This window comes from Cetorhinus maximus, chromosome 19 (genome assembly GCF_964194155.1).
Source record: "Cetorhinus maximus chromosome 19, sCetMax3.hap1.1, whole genome shotgun sequence".
NCBI lineage: Eukaryota > Metazoa > Chordata > Chondrichthyes > Lamniformes > Cetorhinidae > Cetorhinus > Cetorhinus maximus.
Genome location: NC_135897.1, coordinates 38,667,773 through 38,690,525, shown reverse-complemented (window position 1 = coordinate 38,690,525; position 22,753 = coordinate 38,667,773). Strand labels below are relative to the sequence as shown.

The window sequence follows — 22,753 nt, the reverse complement described above, 5'->3', positions numbered from 1 at the left end:
TACAGTGAACCAGAAGAACATCATTATAATTATCAGATTTATTGTGAGCAGTTCTGGACATCACATCTGAGGAAGGTCATACTGGCATTATCATGGGATTGCAGCACAGATTTACCAGAATGATGCCTGGACTCTAAGGGTTAAATGAGAAGTAGGGAAAACATAACTTTCTAACATCCAGGGAAAATGTAAGATTTTATCAAGGTTTTCAGGATATTAAGGGGAATTGATAGAAAGAAACAATGTCCTTTAGTATGGGAATCTAGGACTAGGAAGCACAGTCTAAAAATTAGAGCCAGACCTTTCAGGACTGAAATCAGGAAACACTTCTAGACACAAAAGGGTAGAAATTTGGAACTGTCTGCTGCAAACAGTAAGTGATGTTAGATCAATTGTTAATTTTAAATCAGAGAGTGATAGATGTTTTGCTAATTAAAAGTATTAAGTGATATTGGGCAAAGGTGCGTATATGAAGTTAGGCCGCAAAAGCCATGGTCTCACTGAATAAAGGAAACAGGCTTGAGAGGTTAAAAGGCCTAACCCCCTACTCAAAAATTCCCACAAAAGGTCACTGGTGCCTACCAAGTTTGAGTTGCAGCGAAGCAAGAAGATAGTCCTGAAGTTTCATATCTCAAGCTCTGCCCTTGAATGGAATGGTCAGGAAGGTGCTGGCACTATTCATGAGGAGCCTCTGGAACCTATGGCTCCAAGATAACATCCCTGTTGATGAAATATTGCAAGCCTTTGTGGCAGACTTGAAAATCAATAACCTGAGCCAAAAAGGTCCACAGTATTACAGGACATTCTTTTCTTTTTTTTTATTTGATCATGGGATGTGGGCGTCATTGGCTCGGCCAGCATTTACTGCCCATCCCTAATTGCCCTTGTCCAGAGGGAATTTTTTTTTAAAAAAAGGTCAACCACATTGTCGTGTGTCCGGAGTTACATGTAAGTCAGACCAGGTATGGGCAGCAGATTTCCTTCTCTAAAGAGCATTAGTGAACCAGATGGTTTTTTTTTACAACAATGGCTTCGTGGTTATCATTAGACTTATAATTCCAGATTTTTATTGAATTCAAATTCGAACCCGGGTCCCCAGAGCATTACCCTGGATTACTAGTCCAGCGACAAAACCAGTACGTCATCGCTGCCCCACTATTATTAACTGTTAACCGTCAGGGCTAATTGTGAAACCTAGAGAGTGGACCAGTTACTGGGATTGCAATTTCAGGAGCATCTGGAAGCTTACTTGTAATGTGTGCTGGTGGGTGTATGATTTTAGGTAGCTGAATTCCAGGAGCACCTTCGTGCACACCCAGGAACGGCTGGGCCTTGGCTTGCCCAAGCACTCTACATTTAGGTGTGTGACACGACCCTTACAGGAGAGCTACACTCCATATCAGGCGAACAGAAACTCACGTGTGAGATTTCCTTCACTCAGTATGGAGACTCAGATATGGTAATAGGTAACATGGTAACACTGATTTTCATAAATATCAAGTTTGTAACATTGTTATATTTTGGGACACTCTCTTTAATTCAGGGTAAAATGGAGGAATGCAGGTCATGTGACCTGATCTGAATTCTGCCCAGCAACAAGCATGGGTGGCTTGGTTGTTAAAGGTTAAAAGGAGGCCCAACTGTCTTACCAGGAAGAAGGTGCACCTAAACAATGACCAGAGCAGCTGTGCCAACAGTGGACAGACTGTTAGTCTCCATGTCCCAGGGAGATGTTAGGAATGTCAGGTTTATGTTCACAGAATCACACAAGGCAGAAGAGGCCCTTCGGTAAAGTGTTAACGTTAAATATGTAAATAAATGTCTACTTCATCTGTGACGTAAGATCTTATGATAAGAGCATTAGGAGAGATAGTTCCATGTAGAGCTTCCTATAGAGACCACCTTGTAAGTAGTTAGCATAAGGGAGTTTGCTAACAGTTTTGCCTCCAGCCTTATCAACAAGTCCAGGACCATGACGACCACATACCAGACAAAAAACAATAGGAGTTTAGTAAATGGTTAAATTTTAAATTTTCAATTAATTTTTTAAAAAAAGGAGTTGTGGGGTCTAAAGGACAGCTGATTAGCATACCTACTTGGTTACAAGTCCCATGTGATTCACATTGCCATGGAGACAGGCTTTGAGAGGGAAAAGTCCATAGAAAGCCAATGTGAACGGGTTGTGGGTTTTCCTGAACTTCACAGGGAAGTCAGTCTGCAAGAATCTGAGAGACAGAGAAAGAGAGATAGAGGCAGCCAGTGTCTACTAGTCACCACGCAGAATGTGGTTGGGAGCTCACGCACGGAATGAAGAGACTAATCTCGTGAGAGTTCAAATAAAGCTGGAAGATTTGCCTAGCTTTGCCTCAAGGAAGGGATCTCTAGGTTAATCCTCACCATGAAAGTCAGTTCGGGGATTAGAAGTTATCCAACTGGTAAAATGAGGAGCTGAGAATAACCTTGGACTGGTTCCTGGAGAATGAAGTGTACACTTAAGAGACAGCATCAAATATAACTATAGAGAGGGATTTTCAGTCATGGGGAATTTTTTTCAGTATTTTAGAGTATAAATTGCTTACTGAAATAGGATTTAGTCAGTGTTGCTTTTAGTTTGTTCACTACAGTAAAAGTCTTCAAACTTGAAATGTTGTCATGTAACCCTTTCAGTCATGAGAAGTTCTAATTTCTTTGTAAAAGTTATCGGCCTCTCCGGGTATTATAACATCTGTCAACATGTTGAGCTGATTGAAAAGAGACCCCTATTTTTAATAAGTTTTCTTAAATCACTAAAAACTGTATTATTATTTACCAAGTGTTACTCCTTTCCTGTTTAACTTTTTTTCCATTACAATACAATAGCATATTACATCAGGTGTGTGGTACGCTTAATTCAGTAACAAACTGAGATGGAGTTTGTCAAGGGAAATTGTGTGAATGGTTAAGGCTATTTAGGGGAGGTGGTGGCATGGTGGTATTGTCACTGGACTGGTATTCCAGAGTCCCAGGGTAATGTTCTGGGGGCTTGGGTTCAAATCCCACCATAGTGAAATTTGAATTCAATAAAAATCTGGAATTAAAAGTCTGATGATGAGCATGAAACCATTGTCAATTGTTGTAAAAACCCATCTGGTTCATGAATGTCCTTTAGGGAAGGAAATCTGTCATCCTTACCTGGCCTGGCCCAATGTGGTTGACTCTTCAAAGAACAAGGGCAATTAGGGATGGGAATAAATGCTGGCCTAGCCAGCGATGCCCACATCCCATGAATGAATCAAAAAAATTGAAATTGTTTAAATAATTTGACAGAAGTTAGTAAATAAAAGGAACAGACAAAAAACATGCAAGCTGCAGGCCCCTGCTATAGAGGAACAGCCCTGACAGGGAACAACAGAAAGGTTGTGGCGATTCAATGTGCAGAGGGCTGCAGTTTATTTCTGGGGCCATTTTCTTGCAACAGAAAAGCAAAAATCATCCTCAAAATGTATCAGACAGCCTCCAACCGCAAGTGAGGTTCAAATGGCTGAAGAGTTGAATATCCCACCAGTTGCAGTGATCATGGAAAGGAGTATGACAATGTTTTAAAGAACATGAAATGTCTCTATTTTTGATGGGGTGTACACCAGCTGTGTTTATGGTGCAGCCAAAATACATTACTGGTGTGAATCTTTTTTTCCAGGTAGCTTTGCTACTAAGGAACACAAGTTAATTCTATACAAACAACCAAGTCAGTACTTTAATAACTTGCATTTATAAAGTATGTTTGATGCCGCAAAACATCTTAAAGCACTTCACAAAACAAAATTTGACATTGAAGCTACATGAGACATTAGGACCAGGTGACCAAAAGCTTGGTCAAAAATGGTCTTGAGTACCACCTTAAAAGGAGGGGAGGGAGAAGTAGAAAAGTTTAGGGAGGGAATTCCAGAGTTTAAGGCCTAAGCAAGCCAGAACTAGTACAAACTAATTCCAAAATAGTCAGATTTTTTTTTTTAAAAAACAGCAAAGACATGCTTTCCCAGTGGTTCAGCAACTCTCACCTCGCTGAGCCATCTCAAACATGATTCAATCCCTAGTTTATCCCGAATCAGCTGATCAGTGCTGGGATATTGCATCGAAACAGAGACTAGACTTCAAATGCCTCATTTGTTTTAGGGCATCGCGATATTGTGAAAGACATTATATAAATGCAAATTCTTTCTTCCAGTTTTGAGTATTAGGGACCAGAGATGGGGGGGAAAGGTTCCTGTTCCGATTGGTAATCGGTAACCTCCCCCCCCCCCCCACTACAGCTAATGTAAATGTTGCACATGTTCAATATTTATTGTAATATTTCTCACGATCAAATTGTCCTTTGAAACTTTCAATTCTGGGATATGAATAACTCAGTCAGTTGGGCAGTTCAGCAGAGCCCACTTGTCTTGTGAAACCACCTCCTGGCCACACATCGATGCCTGGGAACGAGAACAAAAAGGGTCCGAAAAAGGAGGAAAGGAAAAGCAGGTTCCACCAGGAACCAGAGGAGCCCGGGAGCCGGTCGATAGGAATCACATTACTGGGAACCCCCAGTAAGCACCGGATCCATATTAACCCCGGGGTGAAGAATCCTTCATAATCTTCCCTTCGAGACACGGTTTATCCCGATATAGGGACCAGCCGACAGAGCCGTGCCGCCCGTGAGCAGCGACACAGCGGCATCCCCGCCCCGGGCTGCACTCAGCCCCTTCCCCCGCACAGAGGTGCCGGCTCCGGCCGGGTGACAACCCGCTCACTGCCCCCGGCCCACAGTGGGGCCCATCTCACCTGTCGGACCCTGAGGGAAGCCGCGTCCCGCACCGACTCCTGAGCCAATATCAGGGTCGCTTTGAGCAGATACATGGCAGCCGCTTCCTCTCGCCCTCGCCGGCTCCAGTCGCTGGGAAAGGTCAGACACTCGGCACCGGAAAGATGGTCCCCTGGACAGGCCGAGGCCCCAGAAACTCCACAGAGTGCACCCCCTGCCGGCCAGAGTACCTCCCTGTCTCCACAGAGTGCACCCCCTGCCGGCCGGAGTACCTCCCTGTCTCCACGAGTGCGCCCCCTGCCGGCCGGAGTGCTTCCCTGTCTCCACAGTGTGCGTCCCCTGCCGGCCGGAGTACCTCTCTGTCTCCAAACAGTGCGCCCCCTGCCAGCTGCAGTAGTTCCGTGTCCCACACAGCGCAGCCCCACTTTCCCCTTTCTCAGAGCCTATGGACAGCTCGCTGTGGCTCTTCAGTGATGTGTGTGGGTGCTCTAGCTGCCCCTTCTTCCAGAGGGTACTGCTCCTCCCTCTGCGCAGCCAAGTACCTCAGTCGCTCTCTTCTCCGTTGTCTTCACTCTCTGTAAGCCAAAAGGCATAGAGCTAGGTCACCAGGCTTTATGATCCTGATGTACTCTTTCTGCAGAACGAAAGAGAGAGATGCGTGGGTTAGCATAGGTGTACTAAGAACCTGTCTTGGTTAAGTCTGAAGGCCTCTTAACACATCCCAGAGAATGCTGGCCACCACTTGCATAGCCAGATATTAGTGTGTTGCATGGCTGCCCGAAACCCTAACCACCTCCGCCCCACTCTACCCGACTGATTGGCAGCAGCTTTGCCCACTGGACTGCATTCTGTGCTCTCAGCTCAGGCACAGGCATTCTCCTAACATGCGCTGCAAGGCTGCACTGTTAGCTTGAACCATGGGGGAGACTGGTCCAAACTGGGATGATGACATTGCCAGGGGTTGTAAGCATCTCCACCAGTGACTGCTCCACGGCCAGCTTTCGCAAGGTACAATGTGCCAAGCCGAGCTCCAACTGTTCTGCAGTCCACTAAAATGCTCATTACTTTGTAGTCTGTGCCCAAGGGGTGAAAAGCTCTGGAGCACTTGGTGACACTTTGATGCCTCTGCGTGGCTTGAGTGGGCAGAGAAGCTAGAGCCTGACTCCAATCATATCAATTTGGCTGCACCTGAACTATCTCAGCAGAGGAATGGTTACTTTGTACAAGGTTGCCCTAATGCGTGGCCGCTTCCCTCGCCCACCTCCCCGCCCCACCTCGCACAAGCTTGTGTGCTACTTTTTTTTTAGGATGGCAATCATTTTATTATTCATACCTTAAATTATTCACTGTACAGAATAAGAGACTATTTCCAAAATGATCTGCACCTTACAATCAGACAAGGAAAACTGGTCATATTTTATAATTGTGCACTTCTGGCTGCTCTTTGTCAGGTGCTCCTCCATTCTCCAGGTACAGATTATTGTAGGGATACTCTTTAGGAGCCATGGGCTGATATGAAGGAAATACCTCTCCAACGAAGAACATGAACAGCATCAAGCCTACAAAGCCACCCAAGGTTTAGACCATAGTACTCCAGTCCACAGGGCTTGGAGAGGTGTCCACACGATTCCTAATGAACATGTCAAAATCCCAGTGCATCGGTTCACCCCAGTTTCTTCGCAGGTCAGGCTCATCCCAGGTGTACCACGGATCTCGCTCTTGCTGCGACCGATCCGGTAGTTTTGAGTAGTCACCAAATCCCATTCCATCATTAGGATAAGGCTCATAATCTTACACCCTCATATTGTACTTCTTAGCTGCTTTCGCTCTTTCCTCTGGTGTTCTGGGATACGGACCCGGCAGCATGTCCTTAGAAATACTGGAGGCAGCCCTCACACAGGCCGAACTCCCCGGCGGCTGCAGGCTCTTCCTTACACCCCTGCTAAAGGAGCGCAGCCAAGAGCCACTCACCGCCATCTCGCCTCGGCCCACTGCTTGTGTGCTACCTTCAACCACAGGGCAGCCCTTGCCCCCCCCCCACCCCACCCCACAAAACACACCTCAACTTCGGTCTGTAACGTTGCTGTGCACTTACCTCAGAGTTCCCCTCAAAGTGCAGTCCACCAAGTGCTCACCTTTTATATGCTGCTGTGAAACACGTCGGCGAGCAATCATGCCAACGTAGGCAGATGGTCCAGTGTGGTGAGGGGGGAACAATTTCTGTGGGCTGGGCTTAGAATAATATGCAGATGTGTTACAATGAGGTTCTCAACATCTGATGACGGGAAACGTGGCTCACCATTGGTGGGCGGAGCAGATGATCACAAACTGATTTCACGATGTCTTAAAACTGATTTTTGTCCTTCTCGCCTTATTGTCCGCTCAAGCAACTGAACATGCCCGACGCCAGCAGGCACGGAAAATCCCGGCCCAATCTTTAGATGAAACACTTTACAGCCTTCAGTACTTGATATTGAGTTCAACAATTGTAGATAACAAGATCTGTTCCTTTTTTTGACAGCAGCTGTTGGCAATGATTCTGCTGTTCCCATTTACTAAACCTCCAGATCATCTTGTTTTCTTATTTCTCACACTACCATCCCCTTTTGCCTTGTGTAGTACAAGGGTCTGGAACATGTAGGGTCGATGTGGGACTGAGTACAGTACCGCCCACACAGTGATGTAAGAGAACACATGTCCCCACCAAGGGGTCCATCTAGTGTTGGACAGAACTGTTTGTACAAGCAAGCATGGAGACAGCTCCTAGCTTGAACACTTTACTGTGTAACTCTTTCGAGTACATTCACAGTTCTTGACTTTTTTTTTTCCGGGAGTGGGACATGAACCCACAACCTTCTGACTCAAAGGTGAGGGTGCTATGAACTGAGCCACAGCTGGTGTATATGTACATAGTTTCTGTAGTTAATAAATACATACAGTTAACCTACTTAAGACTATGAAAATAAAAGCAAAATACTGGAAATCTGAAATAAAACAGAAAACACTGGCAAAATTCAGCAGGTCTGGCAGTATCTGTGGAGAGAGAAACAGAGTTAAATATTTGAGTCCGTATGACTTTTCTTCAGAGCTCAAGACTACATTAAGACTTAATGAACAGTATCCAACACTCCACAACATGGCAGCAGTGAATGGAAAAACCCAAATCCTCGCAAAAAATGCAGAGGAAAACTAAAATCCTGCAAGACTAAAGAAAATTTTGAAGAAGCATTCTGACCTGAAGAAAAGCTTGAGAAGCCGATGCGCAGAGGAAAATCACCAGGGAAAAGCGCCAAAGAAAGGCTTGGACTCTGAAGGCAGAAATTTAAAATTCCTCACTGCAGCAGAAAACTCCATAGGATCTCTTAGACGTCGAGCTTAAATTCCCAGAGTGCAGAGTCAGCAGACCTAGCAGGGGTGAGCTAAAACTTGTAAATTCCAGGACACAGCAAGTCCTAAGAAACTTTCAAATAGTTCAGTGGTCAGAAATTGCCATTTAAAAAAATAACTCCATCAGAAAAAAACGATTCCTGAGTCAGTGTCTGAACACGGTGTCTAAGCTCACTCCCAAATGAGGAAAAAAAAGGTAATTTGGAAGAATCATGACTAGAGAATCAGCTTTAAAGACCAGCAAAGGCCAGGATTCGACACTTTCATGACCCTAAAGCATAGCGCTGAAACAGAGAAGTCTGCAGCCAGTCGATCCAAGCAGCCATTGTTTAAAACTTTTCAATGCTAGGAGCCTGCCGAAACTGGTAAGCGCAGTAAACCCTTTGTCTTCAAACAAACAGCAATGCGACCTTGAATTTCAGAAGCTTCTTAAAGATGAACCTGCACATTAAAATTTTTAACCATGGATCAAAAATCCAACTTACCAGATCAGTTTGAACTCATCCAAGGGCCAAACCTAATGGAAAATTGTGTGTCCTGGAGAAGAGAATTTTTCAACTACTAATGTACCTCAGCTCTAAGTAGCGAGTCAGAAAAAGTCCCAATTAATACCCTTTTATACTGGTTTGGTAAACTTGCTGATGAAGTAATCCTAATGCAGTGAATTGATGAATCCTCAACCAGCCTTGATGAAATATGAAAGGTCGTTGACGAATATTTTAATCTTCTATTTGTGGGTGCGCAGAGCTTAAAAAAAGACACAGAAAAACCCCCATAAAGCAGTGAAAGAAATTAAGGCAATACACAAGTAAACCACGTGAGGGGGCCAGAGAGCCAGGATACTTTCCAGAAGTCTTAAAAATATAGGGCAGGATCTTCCGGTTGGCGAGCAGGGGCGGGGCCTGCTCGCCAACGCATAAAATGACGTGAAATGACGTCAGATGGAACTCCCGACATCACCACGCATCATTTCCATTTTCAGGTCGGCGGGGGCGCAGCCGAGTCAGCTGCGCGCCTGCCGACCTGTCAACGGCCTACTGAGGCCACTGAGAAACTAATTAAAGTAATTAATGGACCTGCCCGTCCAACCTTAAGGTTGGCGGGCAGGCCGGGAGCCCTGGCAGGCTTCAGAGAAAGCATGAAACCTCATCCACGGGCGGGATGAGGTTTCATGAGGGTATTTAAATTTTTTATAAAGGTTTCAATAAAAGTTATGGACATGTCCCAACTCAAGTGACAGTGTCACATAAGAGCACATGTCAGGAAAATTTTTCTATCATTTGTGTTGCAAACTTTAAATTGGAGCCGATCTCCCTGAGGCAGCACATAGCCTCAGGGAGATCTGTGGGCTCTATCACGCGCATGCGCGAAAGAGCGCACTCCCGGCTGAGGGAATTCCCCCCCCCGGCCCGCACAGGGAGCGCAAAACGTTTCCTGGCGGACGTCAAGCTGGGCGGGCCTTAATTGGACGCCCACATAAAATGGCGGCACGCTCCCGATTGGGGGCGCCAATCAGAGGCGTGCCCATCTGCGCCCGCTCCCGCACATCCCCCACAACATGGGGAAAATTTTTCCCATAGTTTTTTTAGAAATCCCGACACCTTACCTGAACTGCAACAGCAGTTGACAGTGCAAGTGAGCAGCTGGCGTTGAATGAAGGAAAACTATTTGATAAAACCCAAAATAAACAAACCCTGCAGAAGGAAAATGAAATAAGCTTGGAGAATCAGGACTGAATTGGAAGATTGGAAACTCAAATTCAAGCTGAGTACATACTCTTGGAAACCCATGAGACACTAAAGTCATCAATGAACCAAGATCTGAACATACACATTTCTGAGGTATCACAGAGGTACAAGAAAGAGACTACAGAACTGAAGAAAATGGTTGGACCCTTGGAAGAAACTGAGAAAAACATTACATTTCCAAGGAGATTTATGAAGAGATGAAAATCAAGAAACTATAATGGCAAGAGAAAGAGTGTGAGGAGTCTCAAAAACAGTTAGCAGAAGCACAGTTACAGAACACGAGCTTACACGATAGCACAGAGAAATTATACTCTGCCAAGGAAAAACTGATCAGTGTAGGGAATCAACTTTCACGTGTAAAAGATGCATTTGATAAGGAAAAACAAAAACTAATGAAAACAATGGAATGTTGCTCACAGGAATTAGAATACTTGAAAGTGGAATTGAAATGCTTAGATGATGAACTTGTAGAAACAAATTCAACAAAAATGGATCTTCAATTAAAACTTGATGAACTTCAAGCATCACAAGTCTCTCGTGCGCATCATGCAAAATGCTGGGAAATGGAGAAGGATTTGCTGATGAATCAGAACAGTTGCTTAAAAGCAGAATTAACAACCAAAACTGATGAACTTCTTGAGCTTCGGTCCAATCTGAACAACATGAAGGATGGAATGCGCAGTGTGGAAGAGCAAATCCAGACTTTAAAAGCAGAAAATGTGAATTCTACGGAACAAATTGAAGATATACCAAATGAATCGAAAGAGTCAAAGGAGCAGTCAGTGACCATGGCAGAAAGATTCCAAAAAGAGGTGAATGCCAGGCGAAGTCACTGAACTTATGTAAGAGTTCCGCAGGTAACTCTGAGACAAAAACAACTTAACTTGGCAGAGTTGTTGCTGAGCTCATTGAAAATATTCATAAGCTGAAAAAAACAACTGGAAAAGAAGAAAGTAATCAAAAATTTGACTAAAATTGTGAAACACGTGGGAATGATGGTTCTATTGTTGAGTTGTGCACTTCCATATGCATCACAGTGAGTCACATGATAAAAGAAGAGGAAAAATGCTACGGAGATGCACACAGGGTTCATTCATCCTGGAAAAATGGGATAAATCAACAACGACCTATCACCATAACTGCTAAATCGATAAAAGAGTGGTTCAGTACCAAGGGATGGAAAAAGAGGATGAAAGGATACCTGGATGGTGTTTAATTGCAGCAAAACCTACCACTCATCCAACAGCAGTGCAAATGTGATATGGAAGAGTTATAAGGCCTTCAGACTATCTGAACCTATGAATTCAGAGACATGAAAGGCGGAGATGGGGTAGTAATAATATAAATACATGGGCAAACTCGAATAACTTGAAATACATTGGATAAAGACTTGGGGGAGGTGTAGTATAAGGGTCTGGCACATATAGGGTTAACGTGGGGCAGAGTGCAGTACTGCCCACACAGCGATGGAAGAGAACACATGACCTGCACCTAAGGGTCAGTCTAGTGTTGGACAGAACCGTGTGCACAAGCAAGCGGGAAGACAGCTCCTACCTTGAACCCTTTACTGCACATATGTACGTAGTTCTTGTAGGTTAACTGTAAGTATTTATGAATTACTTAAGACTACGAAGACGTAATTAAGACTTACTGAAAAGTATCCAACATCCTACAACACCTTGCAGCATCATCACTTCCATCATTTATCTATCCTGCTTTCCACCTCTTCATAGACTTCCCTTTTGTATTTTTCACCTTTCCCACTTTCCCTGCCTATGTATTTCCTTGAAACCCATTACATCTATTACTTTTTCCAGGTCTGACAAAAGATCATCAACCTGTAATTGTTGCTGTTTCTCTCTCCACAGATGCCACCTGACCTGTTGAGTATTTCCAACATTTTCTGTTTTTTGCTATAGATTTTCAGCATCCACAGTATTTTGTTTTTGTCTCCCTGAAGCACATGTTGATATTGAACTCAAGTCACCTGTGCAACTCTTCAAAGTATTTCTGGTTCTGCTTTTCTCCTTTCCCTCTCCGATTTTTGTTTCCCAGTTCTCATCATTTGTGTCTTTTTCCCTCATTCACGTATCCCAACTTGACTCTGCACCTTCTGGAGTTGCCATTTGTATTTTTGTAGCACTATAAAAGTGCAGCTGCCTTCATTCAAAAGCAATTTTTGTTTCTGAAACACAACTTGTGGGCTTTACAAATTTGAGCAATAGGTCTAAACCTACTGGAGTTCTTTGGAGAGGTCAGATACCTTTTGAAGAGGGATCTTTAATAGTAGACATCAATGCACATAAAAGGTGGACAAGGTCTGTGGAGCCATCAAGCTGTCAAATCATTTAAACCCCCTTCCCTTTAAATATTAGAAGAAGATGCTGCTGTGACTCTCAGTTGAAAAAAAGTCAGTGCTTACAATTTCAACGGATGTCTACTTATCTCAGCCTAAAGGTTATCATTATAGGATGTGTACTGCTTGACTGCTTCCACAACCTATCATTATCACATTGAGGCCTGTAAATTCACAGTTTCATTTTCAGCTCCAAGTGTTTCTAAGTGATTAGCTGAGTTTGATGTGGGACTATGAACACAAATGCTTGCTTTATAAGGGATTTAAATGTATTGAATGGGGTTTTCTCAATTAGATTTATTTTAGATATAGATATAGATCTGGAAACAATTATTCGGGATAGAGTTAGTAGTCACATGAAAAATATGGGTTGATAAGGAAGAGCCAGCATGGATTTCTAAAGGGGAAATCATGTTTAACTAACTTGGTTTTGAAGTCTTTTGAAGAGGTAATAGAAAAGGTCAATGAGAGTGATGCTGTTGATGTGGTGTACATGGACTTTCAAAAGGCAAAAGCAAAATACTGCGGATGCTGGAAATCTAGAACAAAAACAAAAATACCTGGAAAAACTCAGCAGGTCTGACAGCATCTGCGGGGAGGGATACAGTTGACGTTTCGAGTCCAAATGAGTCTTCATCAGAACTAAGGAAAAATAGAAAAGAGGTGAAATATAAGCTGGTTTAAGGGGGGGTGGGACAAGGTAGAGCTGGATAGAGGGTCAGTGATAGGTAGAGATTGCCAAAAGATGTCATAGACAAAAGGACAAAGAGGTGTTGACAGTGGTGATATTAGCTAAGAAATGTGCTAATGGGGACATTAAGGGTAGAAAGCAGGACAAGCAAGGGACAGGTAGCCCTAGTGGGGGTGGGGTGGGGGGGGGTATCAAAATAGGCTAAAAGGTGGAGATAAAACAATGGATGGAAATACATTTAATAAGTGCCACACAACAGACTTGTGAGAAAAGTTATTGTTCATGGAATAAAAGGGACAGTAGCAACGTGGATACAACATTGGCTGAAAAATAGGAAGCAGAGAGTAATGGTGAATGGATATTTTTCAAGCTGGAGGAAGGCTTGTAGTAGAGTTCCCCAGGGGTCGGTATTGGGACCCTTGCTTTTCCTGATATATATTAATGATCTAGATCTTGGTGTGCAGGGGACAATTTCAAAGTTTGCGGATGATACAAAGCTTGGGAGTGTAGTAAACTGCAAGGAGGACAGTGAAGAACTTCAGAAGGACACAGACAAGTTGGTGGAGTGGGCAGATAGGTGGCAGATGAATTTCAAGGCTGAGAAATGTGAGGTGTTGCATTTTGATAGGAAGAACATGGACAGACAATATGAAAGAAGGGGTGAAATTTTGAAGGGGGTGCAGGAGCAGAAAGGCCTTGATGTATATGTGTATAGATCACTGAAGATGGCAGGACAGGTGGAGAGAGCAGTTAATAAAGTATATAGTATCCTGGGCTTTATAATAGGGGCATAGAATGTAAGAGCAAGGAGGTCATGCTGAATTCATATAAGACACTTATTAGACCTCAGCTGGAGTATTGTATTCAGTTCTGGGCATCACATTACAGGAAGGATGTGAACACATTGGAGAGATTGCAGAAGAGATTTATAAGAATGGTTCCATGGGTGAGAAACTTCAGTTATGAAGACAGATTTTAGAGGTTAGGACTGTTCTCCTTGGAGAGAGAAGGCTGAGGAGATTTGATAGAGATGTTCAAAATCATGAGGGGACTGGACAGAGTAGATAGGGAAAAGCTGTTCCCGCTCGTAAAAGAATTGAGAATGAGAGGGCACGGATTTAAAGTGATTTGCAAAGGAAGCAAATGTGGTGAGAAAAAACTTTTCACACAAGAGTGGTTTGGGCCTGGAATGCGCTGCCTGGAAGTGTGGTGGAGACAGGTTCAATCGAGGCATTCAAGAGGGCATGAGATGATTATTTGAATAGAAACAATGTGCAGGGTTATGGGAAAAAGGTAGGGCAATGGCAATAGGTCATATTGCTCATTTAGAGGGCCGGTGCAGACACGATGGGCCAAATGGCCTCCTTCTGTGCCAGTAAAATTCTGTGATTCTATGATATTTTGAAGTCTGTAATAGATACTTAGAACTTTATTTTATTTCAGCATAGCTCCTGATATCTGTCCATAGTGGATACTGGATGAATTGGCATGGAGGGTGTAAGGGCAAACGGTGGAGGGTGTAAGGGCAAACGGTGGTGGGTGGGGGCATGTGTTGGCATAAGTTGGCACTAAAGTGCCATAGGGGCAATAAAGGACTATGGAGATGAGTGTAGGGTCATGGGTTGACATGAGTTGACACTATGTTGCCACAGGGACTATAAAGAACTATGGAGATTAGTGAGCGTCATGGGTTGGCATGAGTTGGCACTAAGATGGCATGGAGGGTATTAAGACCCATGGGGGTAGGTAGAGTAGCATGAGGTGGCCTGGAGGATATGAGAGGCCATGGGGAGGGTAGGGGGAAAGGGTTGGCATGTGTGGGGGGATTGAGGAGATCTAAGAGGGTACGAGGTGTGAGGGGCAGAGGGCTTTACTGTTTTTATTTTAACTGGACCAAAGTCCCAGAGCACCAAGGTGGGCCTTTCAGCCCAGTGCAGCACTCAGTGGCCCTGTGCTGCCTCCACACCATTTCTGGGGGCAGTGGGCCTGACTCCAGTTAGCATCCAGCCATCCATTTATTGCCCATCCCTAATTGTCCTTGAGAAGGTGGTGGTGAGCTGCCTTCTTGAACTGCTGCTGTCCATGTGGTGTAGGTGCACCCACAGTGCTGTTAGAGCCAGATCCAGGATTTTGACCGAGTGACAGTGAAGTAACGGTGACATATTTCCAAGTCAGGATGGTGAGTGGCTGGAAGAACTTCCAGATGGTGGTGTTTCCATGTGTCTGCTTCCCTTGTCCTTTTAGATGATAGTGGTTGTGGGTTTGGAAGGTGCCATCTAAGAAGCCTTGATGAGTTGCTACTGTGCATCTTGTAGATGGTACACACTGCTGCTACTGTGCGTCGATGGTGGAGCAAGTGAATGTTTATGGATGGGGTGCTAATCAACCGGGCTGCTTTGTCCTGCATGGTGTCGAGCTTCTGGAGTTTTGTTGCTCATCCAGGCAAGTGGAGAGTATTCAATCACATTCCTGACTTGTGCCTTGTAGATTGTGGACAGGCTTTGGGGAGTAAGGAGGTGAGTTACGCACCACAGGTGCCAAAGGATTCCAGGATTTTGACCCAGTGACAATGAAGGAACGGCGATATATTTCCAAGTCAGGATGGTGAGTGACTTGGAGGGGAACTTCCAGGTGGTGGTGTTCCCATGCACCTACTGCCTTTGTCCTTCTAGATGGTAGTGGTCATGGGTTTGGAAGGTGCTGGCTAAGGAGCCTTGGTGAGTTTCTGCAGTGCATCTTGTAGATGGTACACACTGCTGCCACTGTTCGTCGGTGGTGGAGAGTGAATATTTGTCGATGGGGTGCCAATCAAGCAAGTTGCTTTGTCCTGAACAGTGTCAAGCTTCTTCAGTGTTGTTGGAGCTGAACTCATCCAGGCAAGTGGGGAGTATTCCATCATACTCCTTACTTGTGCCTTGTAGATGGTGGACATGCTTTGGAGAGTCAGGAGGTGAGTTACTCATCGCCACAGGATTCCCAGCTCTTATAGCCACAGCATTTATATGGCTAGTCCAGTTCAGTTTCTGGTCAATGGTAACCCCCAGGATATTGATAGTGGTAGATTCATCATTGGTAATGCCATTGAACATTAAGGGGCGATGGTTAGATTCTGTCTTGTTGGAGATGGTCATTGCCTGGCACTTGTGTGGCGTGAATGTTATTTGCCACTTGTCAGCACAAGCCTAGATGTTGCCCAGATCTTACTGCATTTGGACATGGACGGTATCTGAGGAGTTACAAATGGTACTGAACATTGTGCAATCATCAGCAAACATTCCCATTTCTGACCTTATGGTTGAGGAAAGATCATTGATGAAGATTGTCGGGCCTAGGCCAATACCCTGAGGAACTCTTGTAGTGATGTCCTGGAGCTGAGATGACTGACCTCCAACAACCACAACCATCTTCCTTTGTGCTAGGTATGACTCCAAACAGCAGAGAGTTTTCCCCGATTCCCATTGACTGCAGTTTTGCTAGGGCTCCTTGATGCCACACTCGGTCAAATGTGGCCTTGATATCAAGGGCAGCCACTCTCACCTCACCACAAAAGAGTTCAGCTCTTTTGTCCATGTTTGAACCAAGGATGTAATGAGGTCAGGAGCTGAATGGCCCTGGCAGAACCCAAACTGAGTGTCAGTGATCAGGTTATTGCTAAGCAAATGCCACTTGATAGTATTGTTGATTACCCCTTCCATTACTTTACTGATGGGCAAGAGTAGACTGATGGGGCAGTAATTTGCCGGGTTGGATTTGTTCTGCTTTTTGTGTACAGGACATACCTGGGCAATTTTCCACCTTGCTGGGTAGTTACCAGTGTTGTAGCTGTATTGGCTAGGGACGCCGCAAGTTCTGAGCACAAATCTTCAGTACTATTGTTGGAATATTGTCAGGGCCCATAGCCTTTACAATATCCTGTGTCTTCAGCCATTTCTTGATATCATGAGTGAATAGAATTGGCTGAAGACTGGCATTTGTGATGCTGGGGACCTCTGGAGGAGGCTGAGATGGATCATCCACTTGGCATTTATGGCTGAAAGTTGAAGCAAGTGCTTCAAACTTATCTTTAGCACTTTAATTGTCTTTTTATAGTTTTCTCCTTCTCTGACCCTATTTTCTGATGCACTCTCAAGTTTGTATGCTTTGTCCATTCCTATCTCACTCCGGTTGTCATTACCCATATCACTACCCTGCACTATTGCCTTGTCCTTTCTCAGTAACTTTCTAAATCTCCCCTCACATGAATGCTCCCCACCTCTATTTAGTTTAAAACCCTCTGTACAGCTCTAGTTTCCGATTCGCCAGGACCCTGGTTCCAGCATAGTTCAAGTCAAGGTCATCCAACAGCATAGCTCCGATTTTCCCAGTACTGGTGCCAGTGTCCCATGAATTAAAACCCATTTCTCCCACACCAACCTTTGAGCCATGTACTCAACTCTTTGATCTTATTTATCCTATGCCAGTTTGCTCATGGCTCAGGTGGTAACCTTTGTGGTTCCGCTTTTTAATTTTGCCTAAAGCTGCTCATACTCCCTTAGTAGAACCTCTTAGTTTTATCTATGCTGTTGATACATAAGTGGTCCACACCAACTGGATCCTTGTTCTCCCATTCCAAGTTCCTTTCCATTCCTGAGGACATGTCCTTAACCCTGACACTGCGCAGGCAAACAGCCTTCAGAATTCAAACTGCCGGCTGCAGAGAACAGTACCTCATCCCTTTTATTCTCCCCATTTGAATTTGCCCCGTATACCACCATGCTGCAGTCAGTTTACTCATCCTCTCTGCTCCTCTCAGTTCTCGTCTACACAAGCTGCAAGAACTTCAAACCTGTTGAGACAATGGCAAGGGCGGAGGTTCCTCTAGTACTACCTTCTGAAACCCCATACCTGCCTCACTTGTAGTCATACCCTCCTGTCACTGACCACCGACCAAATCTCAAGTAACCAATCTAAAGAGTGTGACTGCCTCCTGGACCAAAGTGTTCAGGTACATTTCCCCATCTCTGATGCACGTCAGACTCCTGTTAATCAACTCTGAGCTGAAGTTCCTCGAGCTGCAGGCACTTACTGCAGGTATTGTTGCAAATGGATCACACTAGTGCGTACCAGCTCCCAAGTGCTACAGTTCCAACACCTCACCAGCCCTGGCATCTTTATTGTATTTGGTTTAACTAATTAGAGTTTCAAGTTTAGAAAGACCATTCAATGATAATTTGTAGTTAAATTAAGTAGTTTAAATAGTTAAGCAATGAATTTAATAGAGTACTAATATCTCCCTGGTACTAGCTTAGATTTAAAAAACCTTCAGTCTTGCCAAACAATCACTTACCTGCTTACTTATGACTCTTGCAATTCAGCTCGGAGGTCTTGCTGTCTCTTGCTCCTTCTCAGGCCATTCCTTGTTTTGGAAAAGACCAAATTAATACCTACTCCCTCACTGTGCTGAATTCCCTGACTCCCAAATCCTCCTGTGAAACCAGATTTCCCTAAGCTCCAGCAAAATATTTTGGCATCAAAATCATGAGTTGCAAGTTTCCATAACAACTAGGATAACAGTAGTGAAAAAAGTACGTGATTGTGAATGTACAAATGTAAATATCCAGTCTGTTCTTTCAAAGTGACATTAGGGGAAAACAGATAAAGTCAAAGGCATTATATCTGAATGTGTGAAACATTCACAAAAAAAGGATGAATTTATAGCGGAGATGGAAATTAATGAATTTGATCTAATAGCCATTACGGAGATGTGATTGCAGAAGGACCAATGTTGGGACAAAACATTCCAGGCTACTTGACTTTTAGAAAAGATAGGCAAAAGGGATGAAGACTGGGGGCGAGATGGAGGAGGGGGGCAGTGGGTGGTGGTTGTGGGTGCAAAGGGGGTGACCCTGATAATGAAGTATGGGATAAAGGTAGTACAGGGCGGGTAGCTTGGAAAATCAAGATATGTTCTTCTGGACTCTGCCATCTGTCAGTAATGGTGCTACCAAGCCAATCTTGCTGATGGACATTGAAGTCTCCAAACCAGAGAACTTTTGTGACCCTGCTACCATTAATGCTTCTTCCAAGCAATGTTCAACATGTTGCAGCACTGATTCATCAGTTGAGGGTGAGTAGTAGGTGATGATCAGTAGGTTTCCATGCTCATGTTTGACCTGATGCCATGAATATTCACAGGGTCTGGAGTCAATGTTGAGGTCTTCCAGGGCCATTCTTTTCTGTCAGTATACAGCTATGCTCACACCTCTGATGGGTCTGTCCTGCCAGTGAGACAGAACATACCTAGGGATAATGATGGAGGAGCCTGGGTCACTGGCTGTGAGGTATTATTCTGTGAGTATGAGAATATCAAGCTGTTGCTTGCTCAATCTGTGGGACAGTTCTCCTAATTTTGGCACAGGTTCTCAGATGTTAGTGAGGAGGATTTTGCAGGATCGAGTGTGCCTTTGTGAATTAGGTGTAAATGGGATTTTAACGGCATAGTAAATTCAAAATTGCTGTTAAGACAGCCTCACTGTCCCTGACAAAGTAAGGTTATACTTGTGGGATGTCAAATTCTTCCATGATGATAAAAAAATGATCACATTTTTATTTTGTTTTTAGAGTTTATGATATTTCCACTTCTAAATAAGTTCCATGTGTTTGTTCCAATCATTTATTTTGCTCTCTAAACTTTTTAATTAAAAGAAGTTCAGTGCATTTTACTTTCTGGTTTCCAGCCTGAGAATACTTTAATTTGATTGGTTGCTTAGCCTGCTTGATGATAGCACTTTTGCTGGATGCCTCAAGTTCCCCTTGGCTTAGCACCAGAGGTCATGGGTGAAGGCTGTCACTTCATTGTTGCCTACAAAATCTGTGCCATTAGATTAAGCATCAGCAAAGTAGATTAATTTACTGGAGGATGAGCTATTGTTCGCTATTTTATTGATTTGAAATTCCAAGACACCATCATTGATGATGCAGTGCTCTGTCAGTACTGTCAGTCTAGGCGTATGCTCATTTTTCTGGTGTGAGGCCAGAGCTTGATACTTTCTAACTCAGAAGCAAGTGTTAAAACTTGGCCAAGGTGGATACTTTAGCACAGATTTTTGATCTCGGGTCAGGTGCCCAGAGACTGGAGAATTCTGTGAATGGTTCATTTCCCAGCTCACCTGAGGGTGAAGTCACAGACCATCCTTCTATGGCGGACTCCAATGAGGACTTTGGTGGGATGGCATAAAGGGAAAGCAGATGGCATGCGTGCTGAGTCGCCATACACGTTGCAGCCTTTGTGTGGATTGGTCACCTATTCTTCTGCCCTCCCTATGAAAATGCAGCAACACTTGCTGCCAAATCCAGGAACTCATCACACCTCCATCAGTATTCCACAACCCTTTCAGCAATTACAAAGGCAGAAGTTCTTAAAAATGACTTTATCTGCAAGTTGGGTGCCTGGCCTTTTAAATAAATTGAGGTCTGGGCCCCTCTTGCAGCTGAACACCTGATTCTTGTTGAGTGACATGCAAGTTTGTACAATCAGACCTGTGTGGTATAAATTTCAAAGAATCCAATCAGTTGAGAGTCATGGACAAGTCCAAGAATCACACCAACCACAATCAGTCCAGCAAGTGGCATAGGACACGGATCAAAAAGTTCAATTCTTACCGATTTGAACCCCTGAAAGGAGTTGATTCCAAGTTCCTGAGGAACATGCAGTTTTCCAAGGAACACAACAAAAAAGGGAAGCAGGGAAGATTGAAAGCAAAAAATAAATTGGCAATCACTAAGAAAAGGACTGACAGTCTTAACATTTATCATCAAAACCCAAGTTGGGACTTAATGGCCAGGGGCCGATTCAGTCCGTTGTGCCTATGCCAGCTCTCTGCAATGGCTAATTCATCTAGTGGCCACTCTCCCTATATAGAAATTTGGGCAATGGGCTCCACATCAGCCTCTAGAGACACACCATTTTAGCTTCCTCCGGGGCACGCATCAGTGCACTTCTCAAGATGGGTTGGCTTCAGGAGCATTCAGTCACTAGGAATGAAATTCATGCCCATAATTTTGAATTGAGGCAGAAATAGTAACCTAGATTGGAATGGAGGTGAGGTAACCACACATATTTCTCAAATTTCTGGAGATAAACTGTATTGGAAATAGATGTAAATTGGCAGCTGAATGATTATTGAATGCAGTTAAATACTTTATGAGGTCAAGAAGGACAAGTGTTCCAGTGGCCCTGTACCATGAAATCGTACTTAATTTTCCAATTTCTCAGTTTGATTACAAATATTCTCTGCTGCATGCAAATTGATTCCTTTTTACAATCTACCACTTACAATTTACTTCTGTAGACCATCTATGTTGTACATACTGCCAAGTTATGAAATAGCAGCAGAAATTCAGCTGAATGTGGAAACAAAGGTGCTCAACTCCATACTCTTTCAGACCCACCAGAAATTGCATGCAGAAAGAGAGAAGGACATATATTTCCTGGCACAATCAGGATACCATCCCATCAGCCAGCCATTAAAATTCCCTGGGCTTTAGGCTGCTGACACGAAGGGGGCTTCTAATTCACCCCATTACTCACCTGTCTAATTTACACCCGGAATTAAAATTAAAATTTATTCCTGTAGTGATCTTTGAATACCACCAGGTTAAGACATGGGTGATTGGGTCTGTTCCATTGAAACCTTGGAGGACTGAGGTGACACTTGTCGCAGTGAAGCTCAAGTCTTTGAAAGACCTGCTTCGAGCTGCATCTTACTTCCATTTGTAAAGTTACCTGGCCTTGGCAGAGAGCCCCTACATGTGCTTACTTGAGAAGGGGCTCCAAGGAGGAAACTGCTAAGGCACTATCCTTAGAAACAACAGCACTTTCAAGATACCACACTTGAAAGCTTGAGATATTGAGAAATGGCTCATTTGGACTCAGTCACTGAGGGAGCAGACTGATTGGTTCCAAATAAATTTTTGAAACCCTCTACTATGATGCTTTTTTGGCATCTCGCATGAAAACAGTTGTCACTGCCTTTCTAGAAGCTACAACTATCCTTGGGTCCTCTTCCTGAGGCTTTACAACGAGAAATCTCTCCTGAACTACCATATACTTTCCTGAACTACTACTGGCATGGGCTGCATAGCCTTTCAAATTTCTTTCACTGTATTGCTGAGATGGATAGAGGACTCTCTAGTCCTGGCCCAACCTCAGCCCATCTCCTGCCAAAACCGTCATCTATCCCGTTGTCACCCCCAGACTAGACTATTCCAATGCTCTTTTGGCTAGCCTACTTCTCCATTAACACAAGTTAATCCAAAATTCTGCTCCTGTATTCTAACCTGCACTGAATCCGGCTCACCCATTATTTATGTATTCACAGACCTACATTGGCTTCCAGTTCCCCAAATACTTCCAATTTAAAATTCTCATGCTGGTGTTCAAACATCTTCATGCTTCAGCCCTTCTATATCTCTAGCTCTACAACCCTCCAAAAAATCTGTCCTCCAACTGTGGCATTTGACAGCCATTCTTTTCAATATTTAGGCCCTAAGCTCTGGTATTCCTTCCCTAAACTTCTCTTTCCTTCTTTAAGATCTTCCTGAAGGCCCACCTTTTTGACCAAACCTTTAGTTACATCTCATAATAGCTCTATGGCTTGTCTGATTACACTTCTGTGAAGCACCCTATGATGTCTTTCTACATTAAAGGTGCCATATACATGCAACTTGTTTAAAATATCACATTTCTGAAAAGGTGTCTGCAAAAAGTTATTAAAATCTAAGGGAAAAAATAAATTACACAATGAAGACAA

The 22,753-nt window shown here is 43.9% G+C and overlaps 1 protein-coding gene and 1 pseudogene across 1 annotated transcript in view; both read right to left on the bottom strand.

Moving 5' to 3' along the window:
* The window catches only part of gfm1 (G elongation factor, mitochondrial 1), a 72,018-nt gene extending 67,052 nt beyond the window's left edge, over positions 1-4,966 (bottom strand). The window contains exon 1 of the mRNA XM_078563749.1: positions 4,801-4,966. Coding sequence (XP_078419875.1) covers positions 4,801-4,875 — 75 coding nt within the window. The 5' untranslated portion in view covers positions 4,876-4,966. The remainder of the gene's footprint in view (positions 1-4,800) is intronic.
* Positions 4,967-6,076: 1,110 nt separating this feature from the next.
* Positions 6,077-6,769, bottom strand: LOC144694175 (NADH dehydrogenase [ubiquinone] 1 beta subcomplex subunit 8, mitochondrial pseudogene; annotated as a pseudogene).
* Between the last annotated feature and the right edge of the window lie 15,984 nt (positions 6,770-22,753).